Source organism: Octodon degus, unplaced genomic scaffold, assembly GCF_000260255.1.
Source record: "Octodon degus isolate 3935 unplaced genomic scaffold, OctDeg1.0 scaffold00120, whole genome shotgun sequence".
NCBI classification, from domain to species: domain Eukaryota; kingdom Metazoa; phylum Chordata; class Mammalia; order Rodentia; family Octodontidae; genus Octodon; species Octodon degus.
Window position 1 is genome coordinate 4,989,021 of NW_004524696.1, and position 27,172 is coordinate 5,016,192.

General features: G+C 44.1%; 1 protein-coding gene across 4 annotated transcripts in view; it reads right to left on the reverse strand.

Annotated features, from left to right (window-relative positions):
* Mbp (myelin basic protein) overlaps positions 1-27,154 on the reverse strand; it is a 130,448-nt gene extending 103,294 nt beyond the window's left edge. For all 4 annotated transcript variants that reach the window (XM_004640196.2, XM_023700055.1, XM_004640194.2 and 1 more), the window contains exons 1-2: positions 26,952-27,154; positions 1,473-1,548 (exon numbers count right to left, since the gene is read on the reverse strand). In XM_004640196.2, the coding sequence (XP_004640253.2) occupies positions 1,473-1,523 (51 nt within the window). In that variant the 5' untranslated portion in view covers positions 1,524-1,548; positions 26,952-27,154. The remainder of the gene's footprint in view (positions 1-1,472; positions 1,549-26,951) is intronic.
* Positions 27,155-27,172: the final 18 nt, after the last annotated feature.

Below are 27,172 nucleotides of genomic sequence, written 5' to 3' on the forward strand. Positions count from 1 at the left end.
AGTGAAGGGGTGTGGAGATGACAGTTGAGCTTCTTTCAGTTCAGTGGGCATTTCAGAGGCACTTTTGCAGAGGGCTGGGGGGTCGGGGTTCGTCCTTAGCACTACAATGCACTGTCTTCTGTTTTGTGCTCTAACACATGTGGACGTGTGGTTTTATGTTAAATACAAGGGCAATGTCAAAGGAACTGAAGCTCCTCTTATCCCTACCAAGTGGGGTGGACTCAAGAGGTTTGTGTGCCCTACCAAGTCTACTTCCTCATAACCTGCAATCTATCTTGAGAGGTGGACAAAGTAATGGACAGATAGCAAAGCAATGTGGACCTCCCTGGTAGGGACTGAGGGCCACACCATGGAGATATTCCAGTGGTAGAAGCTAGAGTGGAGAATTCCAATTAGAGAGAGGAAGCTGATGCATATTTAACATGAGAAATGCAGATGATGAGCTCAAAGTGCCAGGTCAACTCTAGTTGCGAGGATCGAGATGAATTGCATTTTTCCTGTTTGTTTAACCTGTACTTTCCAAAAGTGTACAATAAGGTGGGCTGGCATGTGGAAAAACAGCACTGGAAAGGTTAGCCACCATTAACCTGTGGTGGGGGTCAGGTCAGTCTGTGCGCCAAGGTCACCCTGAAGTCCTAAGCTCTAAGGGGAGGACCCAGTGGTTCTGGAGAAGGGCCCAGGCCATGCAAGCACATAGTGCCGGGCGGAGGGAGAAGCCTGTGTTGGCATCTGCACCTGAATCTCCAAGGCTGGAGAGCGCTCTGGGAGACGAGATATGTAGTCAGGCTGAGCAGGACCCCAGAAGCAAGGGACCTGAGAGCGGCTGCAGGGTGCAATGGACAAGGAGGGCCCTGAGCACCAGGGGCTGAACTCAGAAGTCAGGTCACTGATGTAGCGCAGAGCTGGGGGAACAGCTCAGCTACTTCCCAAGTATAGGTCACACAGGAGACTCAATGCACTCTGCAGCCCATGTTCTGGGACCTTTCTCTGAACACCAAGTGGGGGACTGAACTGCGGTTCCCTGAGTCTGACTGAGTTTGTGGAAGCAGGCACTTTAAACAACTGAGCTAACCAGCAAGCTGCCAGGAAATGTTTTTAAAAAGTCTTTTTGCTGGACAGCAAAGGAATGTTACAATTTCTGTGCTCTGTGAGAACTTCCTGCCAAATGACACGTGACACCGCTCATACTGTGCTCCCTCGCCTCTCTTCCACTTTTCTCTTTTTCTGTTTTCTCTCCTGCCTTCCATCCTCGTGTTTCCTTGCAAGGTTAGGATCTTCCTACTGACACAATTTTCCTGGACAAGTTAATAAGAACAGTCACAAGGACACAGTGTTCTCTCAACCACCAGCGAGGAGCTGTGTTAGCTGAACACACTCTACTCTAGGCCACATCATGGGGATTTGGGTTTAATAACCAAAATCACAGGTGCAACTCAAGGCAGCTCAGATCGCAGGCTTAGCCCAGGCCTTACCTTATGGCCTTTCTCGGCACCTAGCTCTCGCTTTCCCACGTGGTTTCCCATCCTGCACTGACGGGCTCTTCAGCAGCTGAAAGAAAAAGACAAGGTGTTAGCCTGAGAGCAAGGACTTACTATAGAGCGTTCCACATTTTTTTTTTTAACAATCCTATGCTCTTTTTTTGAGAAGGTAACACGAAAGCCCTACATCCTGAGGACAGCAAACAGCACTGCCTCTCTATCTCATGTACAGAGCCTCAAAATGACATAGCACCAGTGCTCAAAGTCAGTTAGAGCAAGGAACACATCCAGTATGTGTCATCTATAAAAAAGTCAACCCATTCAACAAGTCCAGCAGATCATTTCCACATGAGCATTCACATCCAGAGGGCCACACCCCACCCTGGGGTGAAAAGAGAAGAGAACAGGGCTGGACATGCTTCTGAGTCTTCCAAACACAAAAGGTCATGAGGAAATGTTCACACTGACTGCAAGAAAGGATGTGTGTGACCAGAGGACAGAAGAAAAAAAATCAGACCTAAACTGTGCATGAGACAAATAGCCAAAGAACCAGCAGAATTTACTGGGAAGATAAACTGGAACAAAACACATGTGCTCATTTTTATAACTCAAATCTCAGCAACAAATATGCACTTGTTGTGGTCCACAAAACACAGGGACCTAAGGAATTTAACCGTATTCATTCCAAATAAATTGCCCACCTATCCTCTGTGTACCCTCACTGAGGACTGGGAATTTGTCAGTAGAGGGTCCCTGGTGCCTCAGCCTTGTGGCAGGTGGCCTAAATCTTACAGGACAGTGACGATGTATTGTATCTCATAATGTGATCTTTTTGAAGACAACACTGAACTCAAGAAAGGTAACAAAATAACTCATCTTCTAAAACGGGGAAAACGGAATTTCCAGAATATTTATCAGCATGAATATGAGGTTTTAATCACCAAAAATTATTCTTTAAACAAAATAACTGCCCAACACCTGATGTTTCCATCTTCCCCATCACTGGGTGCCTTTGGTGACTCATGAGAGACAACTTCGGGGCTCTCCTCTCCACAATGACCCAGCTGTGTCCCAGTGGTGAAGGGGTAAGTGAGGAGCAAAGATGGAGGCTGATGCCGACAGGCCACCGCAGGGCTCAGACTCCTGTGCTGGCCTCTCAGCACAGCCCGCTGTCTCAATTTCCAGTCTCCCAACCAGGAAGAAATAACAGCCTAGATTCCCAAGCATGTCAGTTTGACTTGGTCTGACAGTAAAGCTCCCTCTGCCTTCTCCTTACAAAAAAGCAGAAAAGAGCAACTGCACACTCCCCAATCAGTGATCTTCCTGTTTTACTGGTAACCCTACTTTTTACAAGGAAAGTGACTTTGAAGGACCAGAGCACTTGTTTTTTCTTTCTGTTTTTCTCAGCCCTTCTCTGTCTATAGCACCAACTTCTGCTCAGCTCAGCTCAGCTCAGCTCAGCTCAGCTCAGCTCAGCTCAGAACACACTTGTTCTATTTCATGCAATGAAGGGTTGCTCAATTCTAGAATACAAAACAAAGCCAAGCCAGGTTTTTGAGTTATAATTTGTCCTTTGCCACACAAGCAGGGCAGAGGTCAGGCCTTGGTGCAGGGACTGTGGTGTGTGAGGAGGGATCCACAGGAGGGGACACTACCATCAGACGGCTGCAGGAGGGAAGACCAGGAAGAGCTGCTGTGCACTGAGCAGGGTATGTGACAGTGACACCTCTGGGGATAGCCCTAGGCAGCAAGATAGTAAAGTGATCTTCAAGCAACTTCAATAGATGTACTGGTAATGTTCTGGCCAATCAAAGGTATGGTGTAGTGATGGTAAGGATATAGCCAACTTTGAAGAATCAGATAAAGGTCATGTTTCATAGTGTCTTAGTTTCTTCTCTCATTGTTGAGACAAAATACTTGACACTCAGTGCTAAAGTCATAAAGGTTTACTTAGCTTACAGTTTGTAGAGGTTTCAGTCTACAACCAGCTGGCTCCACAGTAAAGGGGCATTACAGAGGAGAAACGCTTCATGACTGGCAGAAAGCAGCACAGCAGCAAGGGACAACCAGAGCACTGAGAAGGGTTTGTGACAGTGACACCTCTGAGGATAGCCATTGAGAGCCTTATGTCTTATCTGGCCTATTCAGGTTAGGTAGCACACCCTTAATCCTAGTATCCATACCCCTAGCGTGGCCCCACAAATTCATTCCAGAGTCACATACTTTAGATCCAGCTACCTCTCAGAAAACTCCACTTTTGATTCATGAGGCTTTGGGGAAACATCTAGACACAAACCATAGCATTCTGCCTCTGTCCCCAAAAGACTCATGCATGCAAAAGGCATTTAGCTCATCATGCAAAAGGCATTTAGCCCATCTCTAGGAGTTGCCTAAGTCCTTACAGTTCCAGCATGGCTGAGGTTTTAGGGGGACATTTAGACCCAAGCCATAACACATAGCAATGGAATGAACACTGCAACATTTTGATATGTGTGATTTTTTAAAATATGAGGCCAAACATCTGCAAATAATTTCAGTATCTACTACAATTCTATCATCTCCCTTCTTGACTTACTTAAATTGTATTATCCAAAAATCAAAGCAAAACAAATAAATGAACAAAAATTTCTATGGAATAAATTTTACATTTGGAAATGGTGTTTGGGGCACGTGGTACTTGCTAACAGTGGGAAAAAGAGCAAGAAAGAGAGACACGAAGAAAATAGTTTTTGGCTTCTTGTGGTCTAAACACAAAGGGGTGTGTTCTGCTGACTTCTCTTAATTCCATGCAGGGCAGCTCTAACTAAATATTGAGAACTTGTAAATTGAGAACTTGTTATCACTATACAGGATAACAACACAGCAGACATGTGGTTCTACCTTTCTGTTTAGGAAGTAACAACTGGCTATTCAAAACAATCACAGGCAAATGTAGATAACTCCTTTTAATCATAGCTGGTAGCTTGGGTGTTGGGGCTGTCTGCGTGTCTCAGGCACTAGACAATGTCATGTTGCTAGGCCCTCTTTCCACGTGTCCACCTCTCCCAGGGATTCCCTCCCAGGCATTCCATCCCAGCCTCTTGGCCTGTGTCCTATCTTCTACTCACCCGCTCAATCCATGTCCCCATGCTGGTATTGTCAGACCCACATGTGACATTCCTTCCTGCAGAAACCAAATCTGTAAGTGTTTGTCATAGATTGGAACAGCATGCAACACACAAGTAATTTGAAAGCTGCTCACAAAGGAGTGCTATTTTGTACCAAGAACCCTTGAAGCTTAGCTGAAGTCTAAGGCAAGATGCTGAGCTATTCTTAGACCCAGGCCATATTCCTGCCTTGCAAGTAGGTTCTCTTAGACCTTTAGTGAATTTCACATCAGAACTTCCCCTTACCCTCAATTTCTTTTTCTTTTTCTTTTTTGGTTTTACTTTTTGGGACAGGACCTCACTGAAGTGGTCCAGGCTGGCTTTTAACTCACCAGGAAACCTAGGTTGGCCTTGAATTCATGATCCTCTTGCCTTAGTCTCCTAAATACTGCATTAGCAGACATGCCCACCGTGCCTGGCTGAGATGACTGATTTTCATCAATAACTCAAAACTCAAGGCTACGGGCCACAGAATTAATTGAAATATAAGAGTTCACATCAGATATTTACATCAACCTAGTTAGAGTTGACTAATTATTCTGGCAAACCTACTTAGACTTGGCTGGCATGAAATGAAAATACAAATAGGATCAGGAAAAAATGACAGGGAATATAAATGACCACCTGATACATCATGGTGTACCAAGTTGGTGGTTCTCATCATGGACAGTGTTGTCTGAGCATTAGCAACTTTGATGCACAGCAGGGACCATGGTCAGGACAATGACACGTAGGTGCCACACATTTTCCTGGTTGTGGTCACGAATGATGGGCAATCCACCTTATTAAATACTCTTACTCATCGCTGCATTTTTGAGGCAGTCAGGTTAGAGAAGGCTGAAGATGGCACTCACAACAGACTTTCACAGACTGTGGGGAAGAGCTGTCAGCAGACAAGAGGAGCCACACATCTGAGGGCATCCTTACTTTCTTGTAGTTTTACAATGAATAAACCAGACCAAGAGCACAATCTGACAAACCTGCAGAGCACTGCAGGGAAGGCAGGCTGTCAAGCTGCTCTTGAGTTAACAGGTTCTCAGAAAAAGCAGAAAAGAAAAAGAGCAGAAGGGATGGACATCTGGATTCTATGGGGACTGCTACAAATTTCTAGACTGAAATTCAGGCTTCTGCACTGATTGGACTACAGCCAGTGGGAATGTTGGATGTTTGGGCAATGTCTACATGATGATCAACAATTTTTGTCAGCTAGCAGGGTAAAATCCATCATAGGAAGAAGTTCATAACCTTGATTTACTGGGAAACAATCCAAACTTATCTGTTTGGCTTCCATTTTTTAAAAATATGCTCCCGAAGCAGCTAGACTTCTAAATGTTACCATGGTACAGCTTTAGAGGGATCAGTGTAGATAAAAGTCATTAGCTTATCTTCCAGGCAAATGGTGAAGCTAAAATGCAGGGAGGCGCAGGAGAAAAGACCCAGCTCCTAAGTATTTCAACCCATTAAGGGTTGCATTTTATAGGAAATGAAAGTAGACTGGTTGAGACCCAGGTCTCACTCTGGGTTCCACCCCGGTGACTTTGAACAAGATTCCACTCTGCTGAGCCTTAGTTTTCTGTAATAAGGAGGCAATAAAAACTCCTTTCTTGCTGAGGGTGCTGGGGTTAGGGCTGGGTTCAAGGTCTTGATGAGCTGAAGGTGCTGTTGCAGGGCTGTTGGGGGCTGGGGTTTACTGCACTATCGGATGGAACCTGCCTGTCTCCTTCCTCTTGCCTACCCAGGATTATCGGGGAGGGAAGGGATGGCTGAGGAGACAGCAGCCAGCTCTCCCGCACCAACTCCTTTCCGAGACATAACATGGCTTCCCAGTGCGTGCTTCTGTGCAAAGCAGGTCAAAGGCAGGGAAGCTGCTGTGAGAAGCTGTGAGCCCAGAACAAAAGACCCTGCTCACCACAGATAACAGAAGCACAGGAAGTGATGCACACATACAAGTGCCAGACCACACTCAGTCCCATAGGTGGGCAGGCAAGGAGGGGCAGAAAGCCCACAGTGATGCAAGAAAAGCCAGTCCCTATGCTGCAGGGGCTCCCAGAGTGGCTAGTTCTAAAATAACTGAATTTGAAGGGATTATTACGAGAACTCCCCCCACCCCCCGTTGAAACAAATGAGAGAAGACCTGCTCTGCCTGGGGTTCTGGACCAGAGGCTAGCAGTGAGGTCCCCCACACCATCTTACACCCCTCCCCAAGGCTGCTGAAATGTAAGCAGTGAACATCAGAGGCACTGCTGTCCGATCACATGTACGCTGGAATGGAATTAATCACATGCTGTCCACACTGCATGCTTGTCTGGGCTCATCTGTAAAGTCTGTACAGCGTGTCTCTGCCATGTATGTGGTAAGTTACAGATGCACTAATGCACATGTTTCTGGACACCCATCCAAGCTGTCTTATTTTTACAGACTTACAGTTCTTTTTGGATTTCTTTTCATAACTTAATGTTGATTATACCATTTTTGGGTAGTCCAGGTTCAGGAAAAGAATCTTAAAGGAAATGTATCCATGGATAGATAACAGGATTACTTTTGCAATGATTTATTTTACCTCTAACATTTTTATAAACCTTCAGTTACGTGATTATAGGAATAACCCTGCCAGCTCTCTTCCTATTTTACAGTTGAGAAAGAGAAGTATGAGCCTCTAGCTATGAGTATGCCTTAGAAATATATGCAGCAGCATAGGGTTAGCTTCATGGTTATCTTCATTTTGAGTGGGTCCCACGTGGAAAACAAGTATCATGGAAGGTCTAGCAGCATGCATTCCTAATTTATTAACAATTAAACTGTTAACTACTGTAAAGTAAGATCTTACTCAAACAAGTGTAGCAAGAACCTGTTCTTTATAAACATACACAAAGATATGTAAGTTTTGTAATGAAAATAAGGACTTTCTTCACTCATTGCCTAATACTGTGAAATAACAGCTGTTTATTTTATTTTAGTCTTTTTTGGGGGGAACCAGGGATTGAACTTAGGCCCATGCGCTTGCCAGGCAAGTGCTTATTCCACTGAGCCATCTCCCTGGCCCCTTATTTTAGTCTTTTTGAGAGAAGGTCTTGATATGCAGTTCAGGTTGGCCTTCAATTCACTCTGTAGCCCAGGCTGGCCTCAAACTCGCAGCAGTCTTCCTGCCTCAGCCTCCCAAGTGCTGGGATTACAGGCATGTACCACCATGTCCAGCTGAATTCATTACTTTTTAACTGGGGATTGAATCCACAACATTTTCATTAAGCCCTTTTTTATGTTTTATTTTGAGACAAGTCTCACTAAGTTGTCCAGGCTGGGCTTGCATTTATATCCTCCCACTGCAGCCGTATAGAGTACTGGGAGCACTCGTGTTTGCCACCAAGCCCAGCTATTTGGTTTTAATTTTATGCCTGTCAGTGACTATTTCTGTCAGCTTCGGATTTCTTACCGGTAAAAACGGAATATTCATGATATTGTAGAGAGGATCAAATAAGGAAACTGAGAGGACTGCATCAGGCCCTGATGTCCTATCATTTTATTTAAAGAATGACTTACGAGTTTCAGAAATGCAGAAGGAAACAAAAACAGACTTTGCAAAGAGTCCAAGGGACAAATCTTTCACATGTATTTTGACTGTGCAAGTTCAACTCTTGTAGGGATAACGAATTTTTATCAAACATACTGCTTTATAATCAACAGGAAGCCACAGAGCAGTTTATCTTTTTTATTAGCCTCTCGTGCAATTATTTATGCACAGTATTTCACCGTAATTTTTTTTTGTCCTGTAGTCCATCAACATTTATGCACATTTGTGTGAGTGAGCAGTAACAGTAAAAATACCAGTTTTGAGAAACCACAGAAACAGAACCATGTCCTCCTGAGAGAGAGGAAGGGTGGCTCATGGTGCAGGGGGTGAGGGCTACTAGTGGACCCCAGATCAGCACATCTGATTTCTGGGGAGCTTCTACAAACACTCGTTCCAGAGCCTTGCTCTGTGCACAAGGCCCGAACAGTCTGAGGACCTCGGGCCCTGACAACCCCCCGTGGCGCACTGTGCTCACAGGAAGGAAGTGGTGAGAAATAGGAAGGAGAAGGCACCTTATCACTGAGGTGTCTGCCACAAGGAGCTGGGTGCAAAGGTAATGCTACGCAAACTAGATTCCGAATTATTCTGGTCAGACAGGAGGGTAAATTTTATTCTCTTTCACTGCAAAACAAATATTTCACCTTGTGATTTTTGTTCATTTGTTCTACTTTCAGTTACAGATTAGTAAAAGAGAAAAACGTGTCTGTATTTGATCATAAGACATTTTTCAGATGACTCTTTAATTCAGAACTCACTTTCTCACAGCAACCTTCTCTAACAACCTTCTCTACTGTGACCCTTTAGTTATAGACTCTGCTGACATCCAGGCCTGCCTCTAATGTAGGTGTCATCTTGCAACACGTAACTGTTTAAAGTGGGCATCCCCTGTGCACTGCCACCTCTATGAGAGGATGTGACATGGTCCTAAGTATTCACTTAAGGCTTAGTGGCTTCTGGGCCCAGCATAGAATGAATGAATCAACCAACCAAGCAACCAAGCAACCAAGGAACACCAGAAGGCAACATGGCTTTACATGTCTAACCAGGATTTCTAAAATCCTTGAAATTCTAACTAAGAAAATAAGATGGTTAGTGAAATCGGTTTCTTAAAACATGATCAATAATATTTACATGGGTTTTACATTCATAGGAGAGACTATGGTACCTTAGTTTTCAGGACTTGGTTATTATGCAAACTCCCTCTCACCCAAGTGTCTCATGTACAGGATATATTTAAAGAAGCCAATGGCTGGGAACAAGGCACAAGGTAGAACACTTGCCTGGCACACACAAAGCACTAGGTTTGATTCCCAGAATCACAAAAAATAAAATAAAATAAAATAAAATAAAATAAATAAAAGGCCACCCTAAATTGGTAAAGAGAGTATAGTTTAATAAAACTTTCTAAAATATAATTAGGCTCAAAATGTAGAAATCATTTGTGGGAGACTCTGTGTTACTGCTGATTGTATGTTAGTTAGGCGAATATCTACCCAAAAGGTGAATCACACTGGGGTCTGGAATAGTACACTAGCTCAAAATTTTTGCTAACATCTCACCAGATCTAATATATCATACTACTTTATTTTTATCTGAGCCAAAATAGTAATATATTTCCTTTCTTTATCTAGATTGCAACAAACTATGATCCATCCACCAAATATTCACAATTTTTTCTACATTTTTTTTGGACTAGGACTGCAGTCTTGTTTGCTTATTTCTACGGCTTTTTTTTTTCCTGCAGCCAAGACAATGGTGGGCTGTTGCAATATTTTGCATCCTAAAATATTTACAGTCTAGTCCTTTACAGAAAAAGCATCCTCACCTCTGATACAGAGAATAACAATCTTCTAAAACTGTCAAGGTGGCAACATTTCCCAGCATCCCTTGAAGCTACATGTGAATATGTCCTGGGAAACAGCTGTCTGGGGAGGGTTTAGAAACTATTTGTTCTGTCTACGCCCACTGTACTAGGCACAAAATAACTTAAAGATAAGACTTATGCGTTTGGAAATGATAACATGTACACCTAAATAGGTACAGTAGGATGCATTGTAAAACATTTAAGTTATGATTGATTTTTAAAAATCTGTCCAGGATACTCCATTTATGCTAAGTCCCAAGAAGCAGGAATATTAATGTGAATAATATTTTAGATTCTACACACACTAGTAGAATCTAAAAGTTTCAGCAGAATGGAGGCTTTATCTGCTTTTTAAAATCACTACAGCAATATTTTCAATATTCCAGCTACTTTGCTACTGATTATTAGTAATTATGAAATATATATATATATATATATATATATATATATCCCACAAGGACAGATGTGTCAGTCCTTTGGATTGAATGTGTCACTCAGCACTGACTGTAGAACTCCTGAGTGCTTATGAGAACACTTCTGCCTTTGACAGCGGACAGAGCTTGTATTCTGAAAGAATGTCATGAGAGGAAAATCACCATGGATTTGAACATGTTGGAAAGACTTTTCTGAGCTCTGACCTGGGTGAGGGAGATCACTGTGTGGAATTTTGGTTGTAGAGACTAACTCTTGCAGAAATGAGAAAGCCCGACTAGAGGCAACGAGAGGCCCAAGCTGTGGAAGGCCATTCTATCTTTGTGCAGTGTGGAATGCAAGACAGAATGAACAAGGACGAACCTCATAAAAAATGGAGGCTGCAGCAAGATCCCCCCCAGAAGCAAGCCCCATGGCTAAGTGTGGGAGGCCCACTTCCTTTTCCTAGGCCTCGGCCTCCTCTCCAGAGGCCAGGGCAGATCCCCAGCCCTGAAGACTGACAGCCTGGCCTGGCTGATAGCTTCTGAGATCAGAGGTGACACTGGGCTCGGCTGGTGCCTGTGTTTCAGCAAGAATGTTCGTGCATGTCCTCCTGCAGATAAAATAATCCCCACCCAAGACACGGACCTTGGAGGCAGGCAATATATGCTCAGCTTCTCTGACTTTTAACAGAAAGCCAGAGAACAAACACCAGATCCATGTAAAATAAAAGCTCTGAAAGGGAAAGAAAAGAAACAAAGAGAGCAGCTTGCATTCCTTTAACATCTGTGCCATCTCTTACTTCCCCTTCCTCTCTCCACCAGTACTCACACTCCTAACCCGCTCTCTGTAGACAACCACTGGTGCTTAGGTCAGAAACATTATCATAGCATCCCAGGCCCAGAATGTGGCAAGTAGCTTCTAAGAACATCATGAAAGCAGCAAACAAACACACAGAAAAAAATACCCCTTTACAAGGAGATGGGGCCACTTCACATACCAGAGCAGGAGCAAGAACTCTGGAAGCTACCCCTGCTTTACACAGCAGGATGGAGGCTGACTGGGGCCCAGCACTTCCTCACGCTCTCTTCCCATCTCACAGAGGCTTCTCTCTGTCCCTTCTGACCCTGTCTCTCCTGCAGCACAACCCAGGCAGTGGCCCTCCACAGAGCAGTATGCAAGGCCCCAGCTTCCCCACCACCTCCAGGCCATACTGCACTGAGTGTCTTGTGGAACTTGGAGCAGAAAAAACCCACAGCGCCACTCTACACCAGTGTGTGCAGGCACCAGCTTCTAGAGGTTCTGGGAGGCTGTGTTTTCGCTCCGCAGCACCAGATAATATCATCCATAAATAAGCTGCCTGGCTTCTTCCTTTTTCCTTCAGGCTTATCAGGGTTAAGTAGATTTATAGCACACAGCACTACCTGAGGTTATCAGAAATCATTTTAAGAGAAAATTACAGAATTGCAGAGAAGTAGACTTTATTGGAAACCTGACTTTGCTCCCTTGAATTTATTATGTAGAGCACTGGCTGATCTCGTAGATAAGCCATTGTCAGAGTAAAGTAGCAAATTGCTAGTTCTGGAATTCCCAGTTTGCTCTAACATTACCCTTTGGATGAAAGCAATGATTTTCCTGAAGGATGAAGCAATCAAATGGTAGTTCATCCTGCTCAGAGGAGATTAACCTGAAATCTCTTTATTTATTGATGGGGTATATGGATGTATAAAGAAATATGTGCCCACAAGTCTATGATCAAGTACAGTGCTCGGCTTTTGTTGCTATTACAGAAGATACACAATTCTTTGTGTAAATACCACAGGGTCACAAGGAAGCAGATTTCGGTGTATGAGACCTGACAAGCTAGAGCAGCATGTCACCTCAGACTGGCCTGCGTGACTCACTCTGGCACATGCAGGCACACCCTCGTTCTGTGGCTGGAGTGACTCCAGTGGCCTCATAGTCATGTACCTCTGACTTCATCATGAGGAATGAACATCCCATTCTGGTGTTACTCAGGAGGAATGTTCAAACCATGCTTCAGCAAGGCTTTGGTGGGCTCTGTCACAGGTGTGGCCTAGCCAAGAGGGCTTGGGGCTCAGGGAAGAGGTTCCTAAGGCTTGAGGGACAGAAGTGCCCTAGCTAGCACCTTCTAGTCCTGCCCTTCAAGCCTGCTGTGGGGATTTAGCTGTTCTTCCTTCTGTATAAACCCATGAAGGAAAACTACTTCTGGTGGCACTGCTGGGATCACGATTAGTATTGTACACGTACCAAAGACACAAACCACCTCACATGAGCTTCTCCTTCCAGGTCCAGCCTATAGTCCTATCTTCATGCATATTCCTCTGTGGTGTGGGAGGCAGTGACAACTTCTGTGTGACTACAGGCTATATGTCCAGCACAATCCTGTGTTATGAGCACTGGTAACCAGAGGAGACATGCCCATCTTGGGCATGACTTCCAGTAGGGCCAGTGATAACAGGAGAGCAGAGTATAGGCCTGGATCCTATATCTCTGCCCTCCTCTAGAACAACCAGCCTCCTTGGTCTCTTGGCATCTATAGAAAGGGAGCAACATATACAACAGGACAGAAATTCACAGGTGGCATCTGTGCCTTAAGATGTATAGTCTGAGCTGTAACTATATCCAACCCAATCTTTCTGAAAAACAAATAAGCAAATCTGAAAGCTCCTGACCCCAAATTTCTAAGTCTTAATCAGAGAAAAGAATGCTATACTGTGATCCTTCCTCAGTCCTGCTTAAGACCTAGCTCAGCATCAATCTTCTGATTCCGTATCTTTATACTGGTATGTTAGTCTGTTACTCGATGACTTTCTTCTAGAACATTCTGGAACTTTTCAGAACCTTCTTCAACTTTCCAAAACCTTCTAGATTCTAATCAGGGGGAAAGAATGCCATGGGTGTTCATTAACCCCACACAGTCTTGTAGAAGACATGGCTCTGAGCCCATCTCATATGGGATTCTGTGTTTTCATATGGGAACAAACATTTTTTTCTTGGCTAGTCTTTAATTTCTTAATAGAAAGATAGAGAATACAGCAAGTGACAATAATGTTTAAAGAAAAGAGATATGCAATGACAACTCTAGATTTGGACTGGGGTAAGGGAGCAGCCAGCAGAGGCCAGGTGTTCACCATGTGCTAGCGCTGGATGAGCTCCTGAAGGGCACCTTTCCATGTTGCCTATTTGGCAGATGTTGGACATATGTGGCTCATTGCTTCGGAGTGGCACAGGCCTGCACATGGCCAGGCAGGAATGCCATGATAAGCCCCTGGCTCCTATGCAGTAAGGGACGTTGGGAGTTTTAGGTTAAGCACAGGAACTGACCAGATGACTGGTGTCACAAAACAGGGTTCTGCATGCAGCAAGTCTTGGATTCAGGAAGGAAAAGCACTCCATTAAAAGGACAGCGGGGCACTTTCTCCTTCATTTCATACCTTTCAATGTATGCTCTGATGACTCCAAAAACTGGTAAGTTTGGCAAAGTCTTTAGACTGCATTTCCTGTATGATAGTGAAAACTATCACACAGTAATAACGAATAATGAAGCACTCTAGAAATGTCATTAAGTATCTTGTAAAATTCTTTGTTACTGAAAACATGGCATTCAAATGAATAAATAACAATGACCTAGATTTCACAGCATACTTTAGGAGCAGAAGGTCACTAACAAGCTGGCATTTTGAAGCTGAACTTTTCAAGGGTTTAGGCATGCCACTTTACATCTAAATGACGTCTACAGGATTAAAATGATCAATATTCTTTCAATAGCAGTGATTGACTACCACTGCATGGAGGTTATACGATTGCACTGCTCTATCAATTTTAAAAATGTTTTAAAAATGCAAATACCTTGGCAGAATATATTTACAATTTTGTGATTTGACTGATTACACTGAAATTATAAAGTATCCTTATCACTTGTACTTCTCCAGAACCTCAACACCTACAACGGGGGTGGTGACATCCAGAGGCAGCGAAGAAGTGAATTAAAAGAATAACAGAGTGCAATGGAATTAGATCAGGGCTGGCAGATGGGAGCCTGGAGTCTGCCAGTCTCTGAGGCTGGCAGCCGGGTGGCCTGGGGAAGGCCCCTTTTTCTGGATGCCTAGTCTCCTCTGCTTCCCCAAAACACAGGAAAGGGGCTGGGTTCAGGTGGCTCAGCTTGAAGTGTCTGCACCACTCTGCTGGGATTTCCACAAGGATAGGCACAGGCTTGCTGTGCGTGCTCTGGAACATGGCATATCTTCATAAACAGAGCTTTTCCTGACAAGCTTCCAGCAAAGCTGTGTGGTGTCAACTGCTGACAGCCAGATCCCTGAAGCTGATTGGCACTCCATGTTACGGCACCTACCAGACACCTGGTGCCAGGAGGGAGTCAGCCTCACAGGGAAAAGAGGCTGATCAGCACTCCATGTTACGCCACCTACCAGACACCCGGTGCCAGGAGGGAGTCAGCCTCACAGGGAAGAGAGTACATTCCACCCCATGCACACCCCACATATTCTCATTCCTCTCTCTCTCTCTCTCTCTCTCTCTCTCTCTCTCTCTCTCTCTCTCCCTCTCCAAACAGATACCCCTCTCCAAAATACTATCCTTTTATGCAAACTTAGGGTTGCAGAGGAAACAAAAGCACCCATGGCCTCTAGCCTATCTTCTGAGTAGCTTCACATCACACCTAGCTGAACATTCTTTCCTAATCAATATTAGAGGGAGGCAGGACATAAACAGGAAAACAAATGACTGCCCCAGGTGGAGCTCACAGAATGCACTGACTCAATGGGTGGCCTGTGGGGATACCCAGGCTCTGCACACCCACAGTGAAACTCAGAGAGGGCCTGGACACGTGGGGGAACTGTGGAGCAGGCACACTCTTGCTGTCTTCCGCCCTCTCAACACTGGGAGCTCCAGAAAAACAAGACGTTCTTCTGGACCAGAATCTGCCACTGGCCTCAGTGGTAGTGAGAGGTCTCCAAGTCACCCCACATCCCTAGCCCTCTTCCTCACTGCAACAGAAACACACTGAGGTGAGGCCGTGGTTTTCTGAGGCATCGTTAGCTCCAGAAGAGCAACAGGTCCAGAGGATGCCATGGCAGTCTCCTTGTCCAACATCCCCTATCACCAGCAGCCACTGCACACATGTTCCAAGGATACAGACTAGTACTTGGGTTTGACCTCTGCAGTCAGGATAAGGTGTGTATGCTGTGTGGGGAGGGGTGCTGTGCTATAGCAGGCACCTTGAGGACCAGCGGGCCAAAGAAGCGGCCCGAAGCCTGCAATTGCACCACACGGAGAGTGTACTGTTTAAAAAGGAGTCTTTTAAGCACAGCCACCATTTCCAGGTGAGCCTCCAAGAGAACAGGGCTTGGCCCAGAAGTGGGGTGCCAAGTGCAAGAGAGGCCGACAGTCAGCTTGTCTCTACTGCAGAAAAGCCTGCACTCCCTCAGCACGGGTGAGAGAATCTCAAGACACAGGCCTCAAGAAGGTAGACGATGGGGAAGCAGCCCAAGGTCAGGACAACCCTGGGCACAGCTGTGCTACCAGCTGGCCATACATCAAGGACAAATGTAGACTCCTGGATTTATGCTGCAAGGGGGACCTAGTGTCTCCATACACAAGATTCAGCCCTCATTAGACAAGGAGGACCTGTGATTAAATAATACATCCCTAATTACAGTGTGACATAGTTAAAATATGCTGAAACAATCTACTAATAGCTTTGGAGAGAAGGTTCTTCTATGAATTGGTCACTTTTATCAAATTCCTAATGCGGGGCATAGCCTCTCTCAAAAGTATCTTCCCGAAATTGTTAAAATAGAAACATCCCAAACCAGGTCAGTCCACACAAAATAGGATGTAGTTGTGATCACTGATGGGACCTACAGACGCATGATGAACCCAGGGGACTGCATGACGTGACATCGGGCTACAAAGTGAGCTGGACACAGGCCTGCAGCTGGTTGGTATGAAGATTTCGGCTTACAGTTGTTTTTCTGTCATTCATGAAGCCCCCCAGGCCCTGAGTTAGGTGTGAGGTTGGCTTGCTTTGAGGAGTGAATAGACAATTTCTGGCTCCTACCATTCTTTGCCCATTTTTATACTGGACTTCCTTTTGGCCTCCATGCTATTCAGATTGTCCTTGATAGCTGATGGGGTTTGGATATACCATTTTTGACTTTATGATGGTGTGAAAGCACACCCATTGGACCATCCTGATTTTCACTATTCAGTAAATTCCCTGAGGTACTCCCCACTTTATCGAAGAACAGGGTGCATGACAAAGCATTTTGATAATGGAAAGCTGCTGGATGTGTCATGAGCACATTCAGGTAGGCAGGGCTATGATGTTTTGGAGGACAGGTGTATTAAATACATTTTATTCTTACAGTATTTTTGACTTATGGGTTTATTAGGAAATAACTCCAATCTAAATTGCATACATATAGTTTGTCATGAAAATCACCATATCAACTATGTACAGAAGATCCAAAATAGGCAACTCTTAGTTACCTAGTGACTTCCTAGATTACTTTAAGGGAAAGATGTGGAAATATTGGGATTTTGAGGGATAGAAATATTACTGTTCTGAGCCAACTTCCAATTATAGACATAGAAGCTCAACTGAAGGAGTTAGACATATACCTCCATAGGTAGAATACAGGGTAAAATTTTCAAATCCTCTATTTTGTGCAGTAAAAAAAAGGTAAAGTCTTAGAGATATAGATCTCAGAGAAATAACTGTAGCACATACAACCATGTAAACAAGCCAGCTGGGATCTCCTCTGTCTTCATGAGCAACTGCAGCTGCTGTTCTTTTTGTGTTTGAAATATTGCAAAATTTTTCCAGGTTTCAATATATCTTTGAATTAAAATACACTTTACATTCCCATAGCTCAGTAGTTTTGTTCGTTCAATCAATCTATCTATCTATCTATCTATCTATCTATCTATCTAGGCTTTAAATAGCAATTCCAGTTAAACGTGCATTTTCAGAAGTATTTGCTAGATCCATGCATTTCTACATTCTAACCCCCCTTCATATGACAATTACCAAACACCAGTCTGGTAATGAACATGGGTAGCTTTCAAAATCTGCTTTAAATCCTCTCTGCACATATAAATCTCAATAGACAAAAACAGTGATGGAATGAAATAGCTACCATCTCCCTCAGAGCCACAGTGTCTTTCACAGGGCAGTCTGAAGCGAGGTGCTAGAAATGTAGTGAATTATGCTTGTTTCCAAAATATGATGTAGCTTCCTTTCATTTCTAGGACGACACCTGCAGTGGATGTTTATGTTTCATTAATCTTAGCTTCAAAATATTCCAAGTTTATTACATTTTCAGACGTCCAAAGGAAACAGAATAAAACACCGTACACACACACACACACATACACACACACACACACACGCCAGAAGTCTAGCTCCTAAAGCATGTGAAAGTCATTTTTGTTTATTTAATCAGGTCACTGATTTAATATAGCCAGTCTTTTAAGGCAACAATTTAAGCTGAATAGATGATTCCCAATTCTTTAGCTGGCTTCCAAGTATCAGAGAACAGACTTAGACACATGAGTGTCTAAGTCTTGTTACATATCAATTGGATGATGATTAGAATGAGCAGAACCCAGCAACCAGTTTGTGCAACCAACCTTGGGACTATGTAATGTGGCAGGAATTTAAGTGAACAACAGTATTTATACAGCTCTCCAAAACATAAATGTGAAGGGGCTGGCTAAATAGCTCATCAGATTAAAGTGCCTGCAAGCAGGGGCTCGATCCCCGGGTGTGCCGTGCTGGCCCCGCTGCCAGGGTGTGCTGAGACAGCAATTGAGACTGGGCATGGTGGTGTGCACCTGTTCCTATAATTCCAGCTCTTGGGAGGCTGTGAACAGGCAGATCACTCTGAGTCTGATCTAGTAGTGAGACCCTGAACACCCTGTAGACCTTTCCCTAAAATACAAAACACACACACACACACACACACACACACACACCCCAAAATATAAATGCACAATAGAACCCCTTAAAACAAAATAAGAGAGAACACTGGGGAAGACAGCCACCACTTCTTGAAGCTGGCAGAGAAGGAGACAGCCTTGAAACAGGGTGAGGAAACAACTTGGGAAGGTGGTCTTTACCAGGGGTGAACACAGAGGCCCAGGAACCTTTGCAAAGATGTCCAGATGGGTCACCTGCAGGAATCCCAGGGAAGTGTCAGGACAGCACAGGTCAACAAACCTTAAAAGTATAGAATAGAAGGAAACTACACTGTATTACTAAACTACTTGGGGATTCTCTCTTCCTCTAGTAGGAGCACCGTTCTTCCTCTAGCAGGAGCACCCCTCTTCCTCTAGCAGGAGTACCCCTTTTCCTCTAGCAGGAGCACCCCTCTTCCTCTAGCAGGAGTACCCCTTTTCCTCTAGCAGGAGTACCCCTCTTCCTCTAGCAGGAATACCCCTCTTCCTCTAGAAGGAGCACTCCTTCCTCTAGCAGGAGCACCTCTTTTCTTCAGATGTGCTGCAGCTTCTTGTCTGCATACCCTGTAGGGCATGATGCAAATATTCTGCCTGGAAAAACTGTAAGCAGACTTCTAAATTCACTCATATAAACATAGCACTTTAAAGGCAAGAACTACACCTACTTTTCTTGACACATTCTACAATTCCCAGCAGAGTCACTGGAACATAAAAGGTAGAGAGTGGGTTTTCCTAAAGGAACTGTGTACTTGCTGCACATGGAAAGCCTGAAGTTCAGCTCTGTCACTTCTGCTTCCAACAGCAAGTGTACCAAAGATGTTAGGTTTCAACCATACAAAAATCAGATGGAGACAGACTGTTTCTATCATTCTCATCAGATAGAGTAGCATTCCCAGGCGGGAAATAAAGTGTTATTCTCTAAAGTATTAAAAATGAATAATATAAATAAAAATATATTGTCAACAGGAAGCTTTATCAGTGAATCTTTTCTCTATATAAATTATGTATAGGTAAAATGTAAAAGATTGTTTGCTGACATAAAGCATGTGTCTGTTAGCTTCCTCACACAACTGAATGCTTTATGTAGATCGAGATACAAATGGATCTGGCTATTCCTACTTTCATTTAGAGCAGTAATTTTACCAAGGGGCTCACTGAAGAGCATATTCCTGGGCCGAATCCCCAGGATTGTGATGTAATATGCCAGAGACTGGGCCTAGTACTCTGCATGTAGTAATAATTCTTGGTGAAATACATGCAGGTGGTTGTAGATCTCTTCCCTGGGCCAATGACTGGCATCCAGGTTGGGTAGTCAGGGCAGATGCTCTGCTTGGGGCCTGGGTAGCCAGCCACGAGTCTGATTCTGTTTCCTGCTTGGAATCTAAACTGATCCAGGTAGGTTCTCTGTATGTTTTGATCTCTAAAGTTCTAGCTTTCAAGGTGAGACATTAGGTGGAAAACAGACATGGCAGGGCATTTTCTCTGTTCCAAGTTGGCACCTGCCTCAAAGTGGTTGGGCACACCTGCACGGCTGTTAGAAGAGCTGTCATGAGGTCCACCCTATCCTAGCACTGAGAGGATCCTCAGGGCCCTTGAAGAGCCAAAACGTGAGGCCACATGCTTCCAGTGTGTGCAGGCCCTTATGCACCCTGCCCACTTTTTCCACCTCCAGCACAGACACAGCAGGAAAGGGGCAGCACTTAATTCCCGTACAAATAGTTTTTGGCTTACCATCTTCTCTGATAAAAATCAAGCCTTAGCACACATCTTTCCTGCTTTTCCTGTCTTCCATGAAACAAGGAAACATTTAACTGCAAATCAGAGGTTTAGAAATATCAGGAAACTAAATTACCACTATCATAGCCTGACTGTCATCAATAATCATAATTGAGGGCTGGTGAGATAGCTCAGCGGACTAAGTGCCTGTTTAGGCAAGCGCAGGGACCAGGGTTCGATCCCTGGCACCACATGCTGGCCCCACCCTTGGGTGCTCTGAGCTGGCTACCGAGACCAGGAATAGTGGCACACAACTATAATCCCAGCCCTTGGGAGGCTGAAAAGAAGAGGATCACTAAGAGTCCAAGCTGTGCAGTGAGACCTTGTACCAAATAATTAAACAAACAAACAAACAAACAAAGTTCTCATCAAAGCAACTGTAAAAGTACTAAATATTTCCAAAGAATTTAGAAAAAAGAAACAATACAAAGAAAGACAGAAATCAATGAAATTTAATCAGGAAAATAGACAAAAATCAGGAAAAAATTATGAGTGTGATTGCAAATCCTGTAACTATTAAAACAATAAGGGACAGTTAAAACAACTTTATACCCATACATTTTACAACTTAGAATATATAGAGTAATTCCTTGAAATAAACTACCAAATTTCAAGCACTGTGAAATGAATAATCCTATGAAGAAAACTAAATCTATCATTTTAAAATTCCGAAACCTGCAATTGGCCTGGTGCCGTGCATCTGTAATCCTAGCACTTGGGAAGCTAAAAAAACAGGAGAATCACTATGAGTCTCATCTCCATAGTGAGATCCTGTACACCCTGTCCTAAATACAGAAGAAAATAAAAAGAATAAAATTCAGAAATCAAAAACCTACCTAGATGATTTCACTGCAAAGTTCCACCAAATGTTTAAGGAAAAACTAATGTGAATTTTATACAGTCTCCTCTAAAAACTCGACTAGCAGGGTACTTTCTAACTCATCTTATGAAGGTAGTATTGTCCAGACACGGAAACCGCAAAGACTGTACCAAGAATACAAACTACAGAGCAACATGTTTCATGAATTTGGAGGCAAAAGTCCTCAACAAAACATTAGCAAGGTGTACCACAGCAATATGAAAATTATTCATATGATCAAATGAAATTTATTTCTGCTATGTAAAGGTGGATCAACATTAGAAAATCCATCAATGTAATCCATCATATTGAGAGGTTAAAAAGGAACTTTTTTGTAAAGGGGACAATCACAAGACATACAAGTGTCACACAAAGACATCTGACAAACATAAATCCCATTTGTAAGAACTTTCAGCAGTGATGAATATAGGGGAAGGAGCTCAGCTTGACACAGGCCATCTATAAGATACTCTGTAATACTTTGTACTTAATAGTAAAGTATGGCATAGTTTATTCCTAAACAAGGAATAATGCAAGTTCTCTCAAGTTTTATGCAACACAACACTGAAAGTTCAAGCCAGTGCAATAAGAAAAAAAGCATATAGATTGTAAAGAATAAAACTATCTCACTTGCAGATGACATGATGATTAAGTGAGAATATCCTAAGAAACCTACCAAAACGTCCTAGCATCTATAAGTGATTCAGCAAGATTACAGGATATAAAATTAATATAAAAACTACTCACAGTTCTATATACTAAGAAACTAACATATGGAAACTGAAATTAGAAACACAGTGCCATTTACAAGTATCCCTCCAAAATGCGTACCTAAGCTCTCTAAAAATAATACATAGATTTACAATCTAAATTCTAAAAATCAGAAAACACTGGTGAAAGAAATAAAAGTTCTACATAATGAAAGAAAACCTGTGATAGTGGATTAGGAGATTCAGTGCGGTAAAATGGTTAATTTGCTCCAAATTGGTCTTTGGTGGACTTCCTATCAAAATGCCAGTTTGACTTCTATATACATAAATGAACTCTTCTAAAATTCATATGGAAAGGCACAAAGCCTAGAATCATTACCAATATTCTCATTAAGCTTGTGACACTGCTGTGACAGTTGAGGTACAGTGATCCTTGTAGGGGGGCAGGCACAGCTCAATGGAATAGAGCCCAGAGGAGACCCACAAAATTATGCGGGAATGACTTTCCACAGAGGGGCAAAGCAATTCAATGGAGTAAAGGCCATCTCTCCAACCAACAGTCTTAGATCCACTGACCATTTACTGGCACAAACAAAAAGAAAGCACAACAGAAAACCTCAACCTAAAACTAAGCCTCACATGTTATGCAAAAAATTAACTCAAAATGGATCACTGGCTTAGGTATAAAATGGAAAACTCTAAAACTTGTAAGAAAAAAAAAAGCACAAAGCAGTCTGTAAGACTTAAGACTTTGTAGACCTCCTATCAGGAAAGGAAAAAGAATATACATTTGAGTTTATCAAAGTGAAAAACCTTTCCTCTAACAAAAACCCTTCAGAGAAAATGCAAAGAGAAGCTAACCTGGTAGAAAATATCTGCAAACCAGTAGGAATGCTATCTAGAAAACACAAAGAACTAAGAAAACTTAATAGCTAAAGTCAAACAACCCAATTGGAAGATGAGCTTCTCACCAAGGAGACTTTACAGATGGCAAATAAGCATATAAAAAGGCCTGTGGTATCATTATTCACACGGGCAACGCAAACTAAGATCACAGTGAACTATCACCACACATTTATTAGAACAGCTAAAATTGTTTTTAAAAAGTGATAAACCCAAATGCAGTCCAGCAAATTCTGTCAAGCTCCTGGGTCACTTAGCCCGGGGAATGCAAAGTGGCATGTCCATTCTGGAAAAGTTGGCAACTTCTCATAAAATTAAACATGGGTTTATGACAGGACTCAGCAATTATGTTTATGGGCATTTATCCCAGAGAAATGAAAACTATTCACACAAAAATATATACTTGAATGTTCACAGAACTTTAAATCAAATAACCTCAGCAGTTGTGAAATGATGAATGGTTCAACTGTTGTCCCCAAGCACACTACAGAACACGCCACAGCAGTACAGAAGCCTGGTAACTACAGACATGCCCAGCAACCTGGACAGATCACGAGACAACCGTGCCAGCTGCAAGAGGTTCTATAATGTATGAATCTACATACATGGCATTCTTAAAATGACAACGTTATAAAAAATGAGGAACAGCTTTGTTGTTGCCATACGTTAGGGAGTGGAATGGAGGAAGTTGGCTGTGACTACGCAGTATCACAAGGCACTCTGCAATGAAACTGTCCTGTTCCTTGACTGTGTTGGTCATGAGACCAGTTATGCACAGGATGGTAAAGTTCCATAGCGCGCGCACACACACACACACACACACACACACTCATTCATGGGGGCATGAATAAATTAGTGATCTGAAATCCAGATGAAGTAAACAGATTGTAACAATGCTAATTTCCTGGTTGTGATGGTTTCTGTGCAGTTTTATAAGGTGTTAACCATTGTAGAAACTTGGTAAAGGGTATGTGAGGTCTCTGTAATTATTTCTTAACATTGCATGTAAACCTACAAGTACTTGGGAACAAAAATATTTAGCAAGTTACCTCAGTGACCATCTGTAGTATGACCAGGTCCTCTGTGTGTGTACTTGGAAGTGAAGTTTTGAGGTTTCAGGGAAGACTGTATCTTTAGCTTTTCTAGATCATTTTGTAAAACATTTGTTCCCATTTATGCCTCTACTTGGTAAAATGAGCTTTCAGTTATCTACATCACACCCAATACTTAGCACAGTTACAACATAACATCTGACCAGTAGTACGAATGTGGAAAAGTACCTGAGTGCTGTTCCAGTTTCATTTCCCTCACTACCAATAGCCTTAAGTTCTTTATGTATTTTATTAATCCATTTAGGTTTTGCTTTTTTAGATTTATAAAGCCTGTTTGGTGACATATTTTACTCTTATGAGTCTCATTTCATATTACTCAATTTCAGAATGATATACATATTCCAGAGGCTAATATCACACTAGACTGCTTATCCTTAATCATTTGTCACTTAATTTTTTAATAATGGTGGCTTAGACCTATTCAGTGTTGTTCACAGTGCTTAGAATAAAGCATACAGAACCACAATTTTGCATTTTACCAAGACTATAGTAGTTTCAGGCTGTGCACCCACAGTTTTCCATTCTCCGGGGGATAGAAGCCTCAGCCACCCTCAGCGTCAGGCTGTCCTACAGATCACAAACCTGCCTGGCTAGCCCTCATCCTTGCATCAGCTTCCTCACTGAAGACATTGCTGGAAGAAATGACAGATTTTGACAGAGATGTAAAAGCTTGTCCAGGATGGTGTTCCAGCTGCTCATTTGGCGTTTCTGCTCTGGGGACTCTAGGGCTCCCTAACGTCACCTCCTCTGTTCTACACAGCTCCCAGACTTCTAATAGTGGACTATAATGGCTCAACCAAAGTGTCTCACTGCTGAGTGATTATTTATTTAAAATTAGATTGAGTCACTGGAACGTCTTCTTTACTAACAACAGAGGATGCTGAGGAGGGGATGACAACAAAGACAGATGACAAGGTCCTTATAATCAAGTCACTGAAAAGGAAGCACATTTCATTGAACATGGTTACTGCTGACTGGTGGAATTTTCAAGAGAAATGAAGGGCATCTTCAAGGTGACCTATTCATCAAGGCCACACAGGGGAGCTAGAGGAAGCTGGTAGAATTCTCCCCAAGTGACCACTGCCTCTTCCTAACTGCCCTTCAGGTAACTTACTTAGCTTCTCTGTGCCTCAGCTTCCTTGCCAGTGAAGAAGGCTACTAACAGGACAAATGAGGGTCTCTCAGGGATGGCCTGATTCCTAAATGAAGTAGTAAGTCTCTCTTAGAAGAGTCTGGCAGTGTGTACATAGTCAGTAAATGGTACCAGGTATTGAAAAAAAGGCAGAGAAACAGTGGCTAATCTGAAGTATGTGCTACTTTTTAAAAAACTAGAGAGAAACAACAAGTGAAATAAAATGACTCCCAATGAGCAAGAAAAATTAGGGCAGAAATAGAAAACATCTCTGTCCTCTTCCAGCTTCTGGGAGAGATCTTAATCAGTACACAGTCATTACCACCACCAGGGACACTGAGAACTGACATTCAAAACTGTGATGGAGCCCCTAAAATCCAGATCTCAAACAGGCAACTCAGCTTATACTTTCTCACCTTTGGGCATAAATGTGGGGCTTTAGGAAGATTTTCCAATGGATCTGAAACAAATTGCTTTTGTTTAACCTCCACTTAGGAGAAATATTCATTTTAGAACAGTTAAACCCTTAGACTGATTGTCCAACCAACATTCACATTCATTTTTAACTAGATTTTCTTTGCGGTCCTAACTTTAAAAAACAAACACACACAGCTGGTGTATCATTTCCTGGGCTGGGGGGATCCCACATGGTTAAGAGGTGAGCACTCTAATAGGTCTCTGGGTGTCCCTCACTACCAGTGGCTTCATCCCAGCTTCTAGTTGGACGTCCCTGGGCCTCTTGTGTCTAAGGAGGATGCACATCATGGGAAGGTGCCCATCAGGAAGTGGCTTGGAAGGATGAGTAGATGCAGGATGGTCTCCGGACCCATGGGTGACCATCTAGAAAATCCCTCCCTGAGTGTGGCCTGATAAAATCTCCATAAAACTCAGGTCTTAAATGGAATATTCCCTAAAGCTTCCTTGCTACGAAAAGCTTCCGACTTGGTGTCTGTCCTACAGACAGAACAGGAAGAAACTTCCCCTCTAGTCTATCTCCCACCAGCCTAACTCCTGCCTCCGCCTTGGGCATTTCACAAACACAAACATAAACTGCAATGCCGTGGACCAGCAAGCTCTTCTACTGGAAAACACAAAGGAACGAGGAAACCTGTCCCTCTCAGGCTCACTAGATTGGATCCTCAAAGAATGCTGTCCAAAGTCCACTCCACCTTATAAACCAGGAGACAGAGGGAGACCAAAAGACACAAGGGCCCTCAGGAGCATTCCATAAGACCCACAGCGACAAGTGAGTCTTTAACAAGCAAGTGGACCCTGGGGCATCAAATGGCTAAATCCTGACAACCAGGCAGCCTGGCCAGGAAGGTGCAGCACCGCAGCAATGTGAGCAGGTGGCCCCACGTAGCCATGGGTGGGCCCCAGGTGGCCCAGGAGGGGCTGGGCTGGGGTCCTGGCCTACAGCAGGACCAGTGCTCTGCCGCCTTCTTCATCTCTCAAAAGGAACCAGAGCCAGAGCTTCGCGGAGGGAGGAGGGCAAGGTCTTGGTTGTCCTGTAAGGCAGGTGAGGCATCAGCAAGCGCTCAGAGCCGGCTCAGATCCCAGGCCGGTAGCCAGCACCCGGTCTCCGCGAGGGCAAGGCGGCCTCTCAGGACCGTTGTCGCCTCCCACGCTAAACTCCTCCCCTCCTGCCAACCTAGGCCTCGCGCTGTTTCAGGGACCCGGGGCCGCCAGGCTGGCTGTAGTCCATCCTGTAAAGCCATCTGCCTCCGCACTCCCCGCTGGTGACCCGCGTCCCCCGCGCCCACCCCCTTGCCGGGAGGAGCGGGCCGCCGCGTCCGTCCGTCCAGAGCCACGCGTGTCACCTGTCCGCCACCTGCGCCGCTGTCCAGGTGCACTGCGTTCGCCGCAGGCCGGGGACCCGAGCCTCCCGGGGACCGCTCCGCCGCTCAGGGTCGGATCTGCGGGGCTCAGGTCCGCGCTTCCAAGGCGCCAGACAAAGGCGCCAGCCGCCCGCCGTCCCCGAGGTCACTTACCGAGCTGCGCCGCCGCTGCCAGGCCGAAGGCGCCGGGTCCGACCGTGCCCTACTGGGCCCGTGAGACGTCTAGGCGCGAACACGCGTGGCGCGGGTCCCAGCTGAGCGCAGCCTTCCGGGGTCTCAGCCGCGGGCTCCGGGCCGAGCTCGTCCTCGCGGCGCGCGGCAGGACTGACTGCGGCTCCAGGGACGGGCGCGCTCCCCGCCCGCCCCGCCCCCGC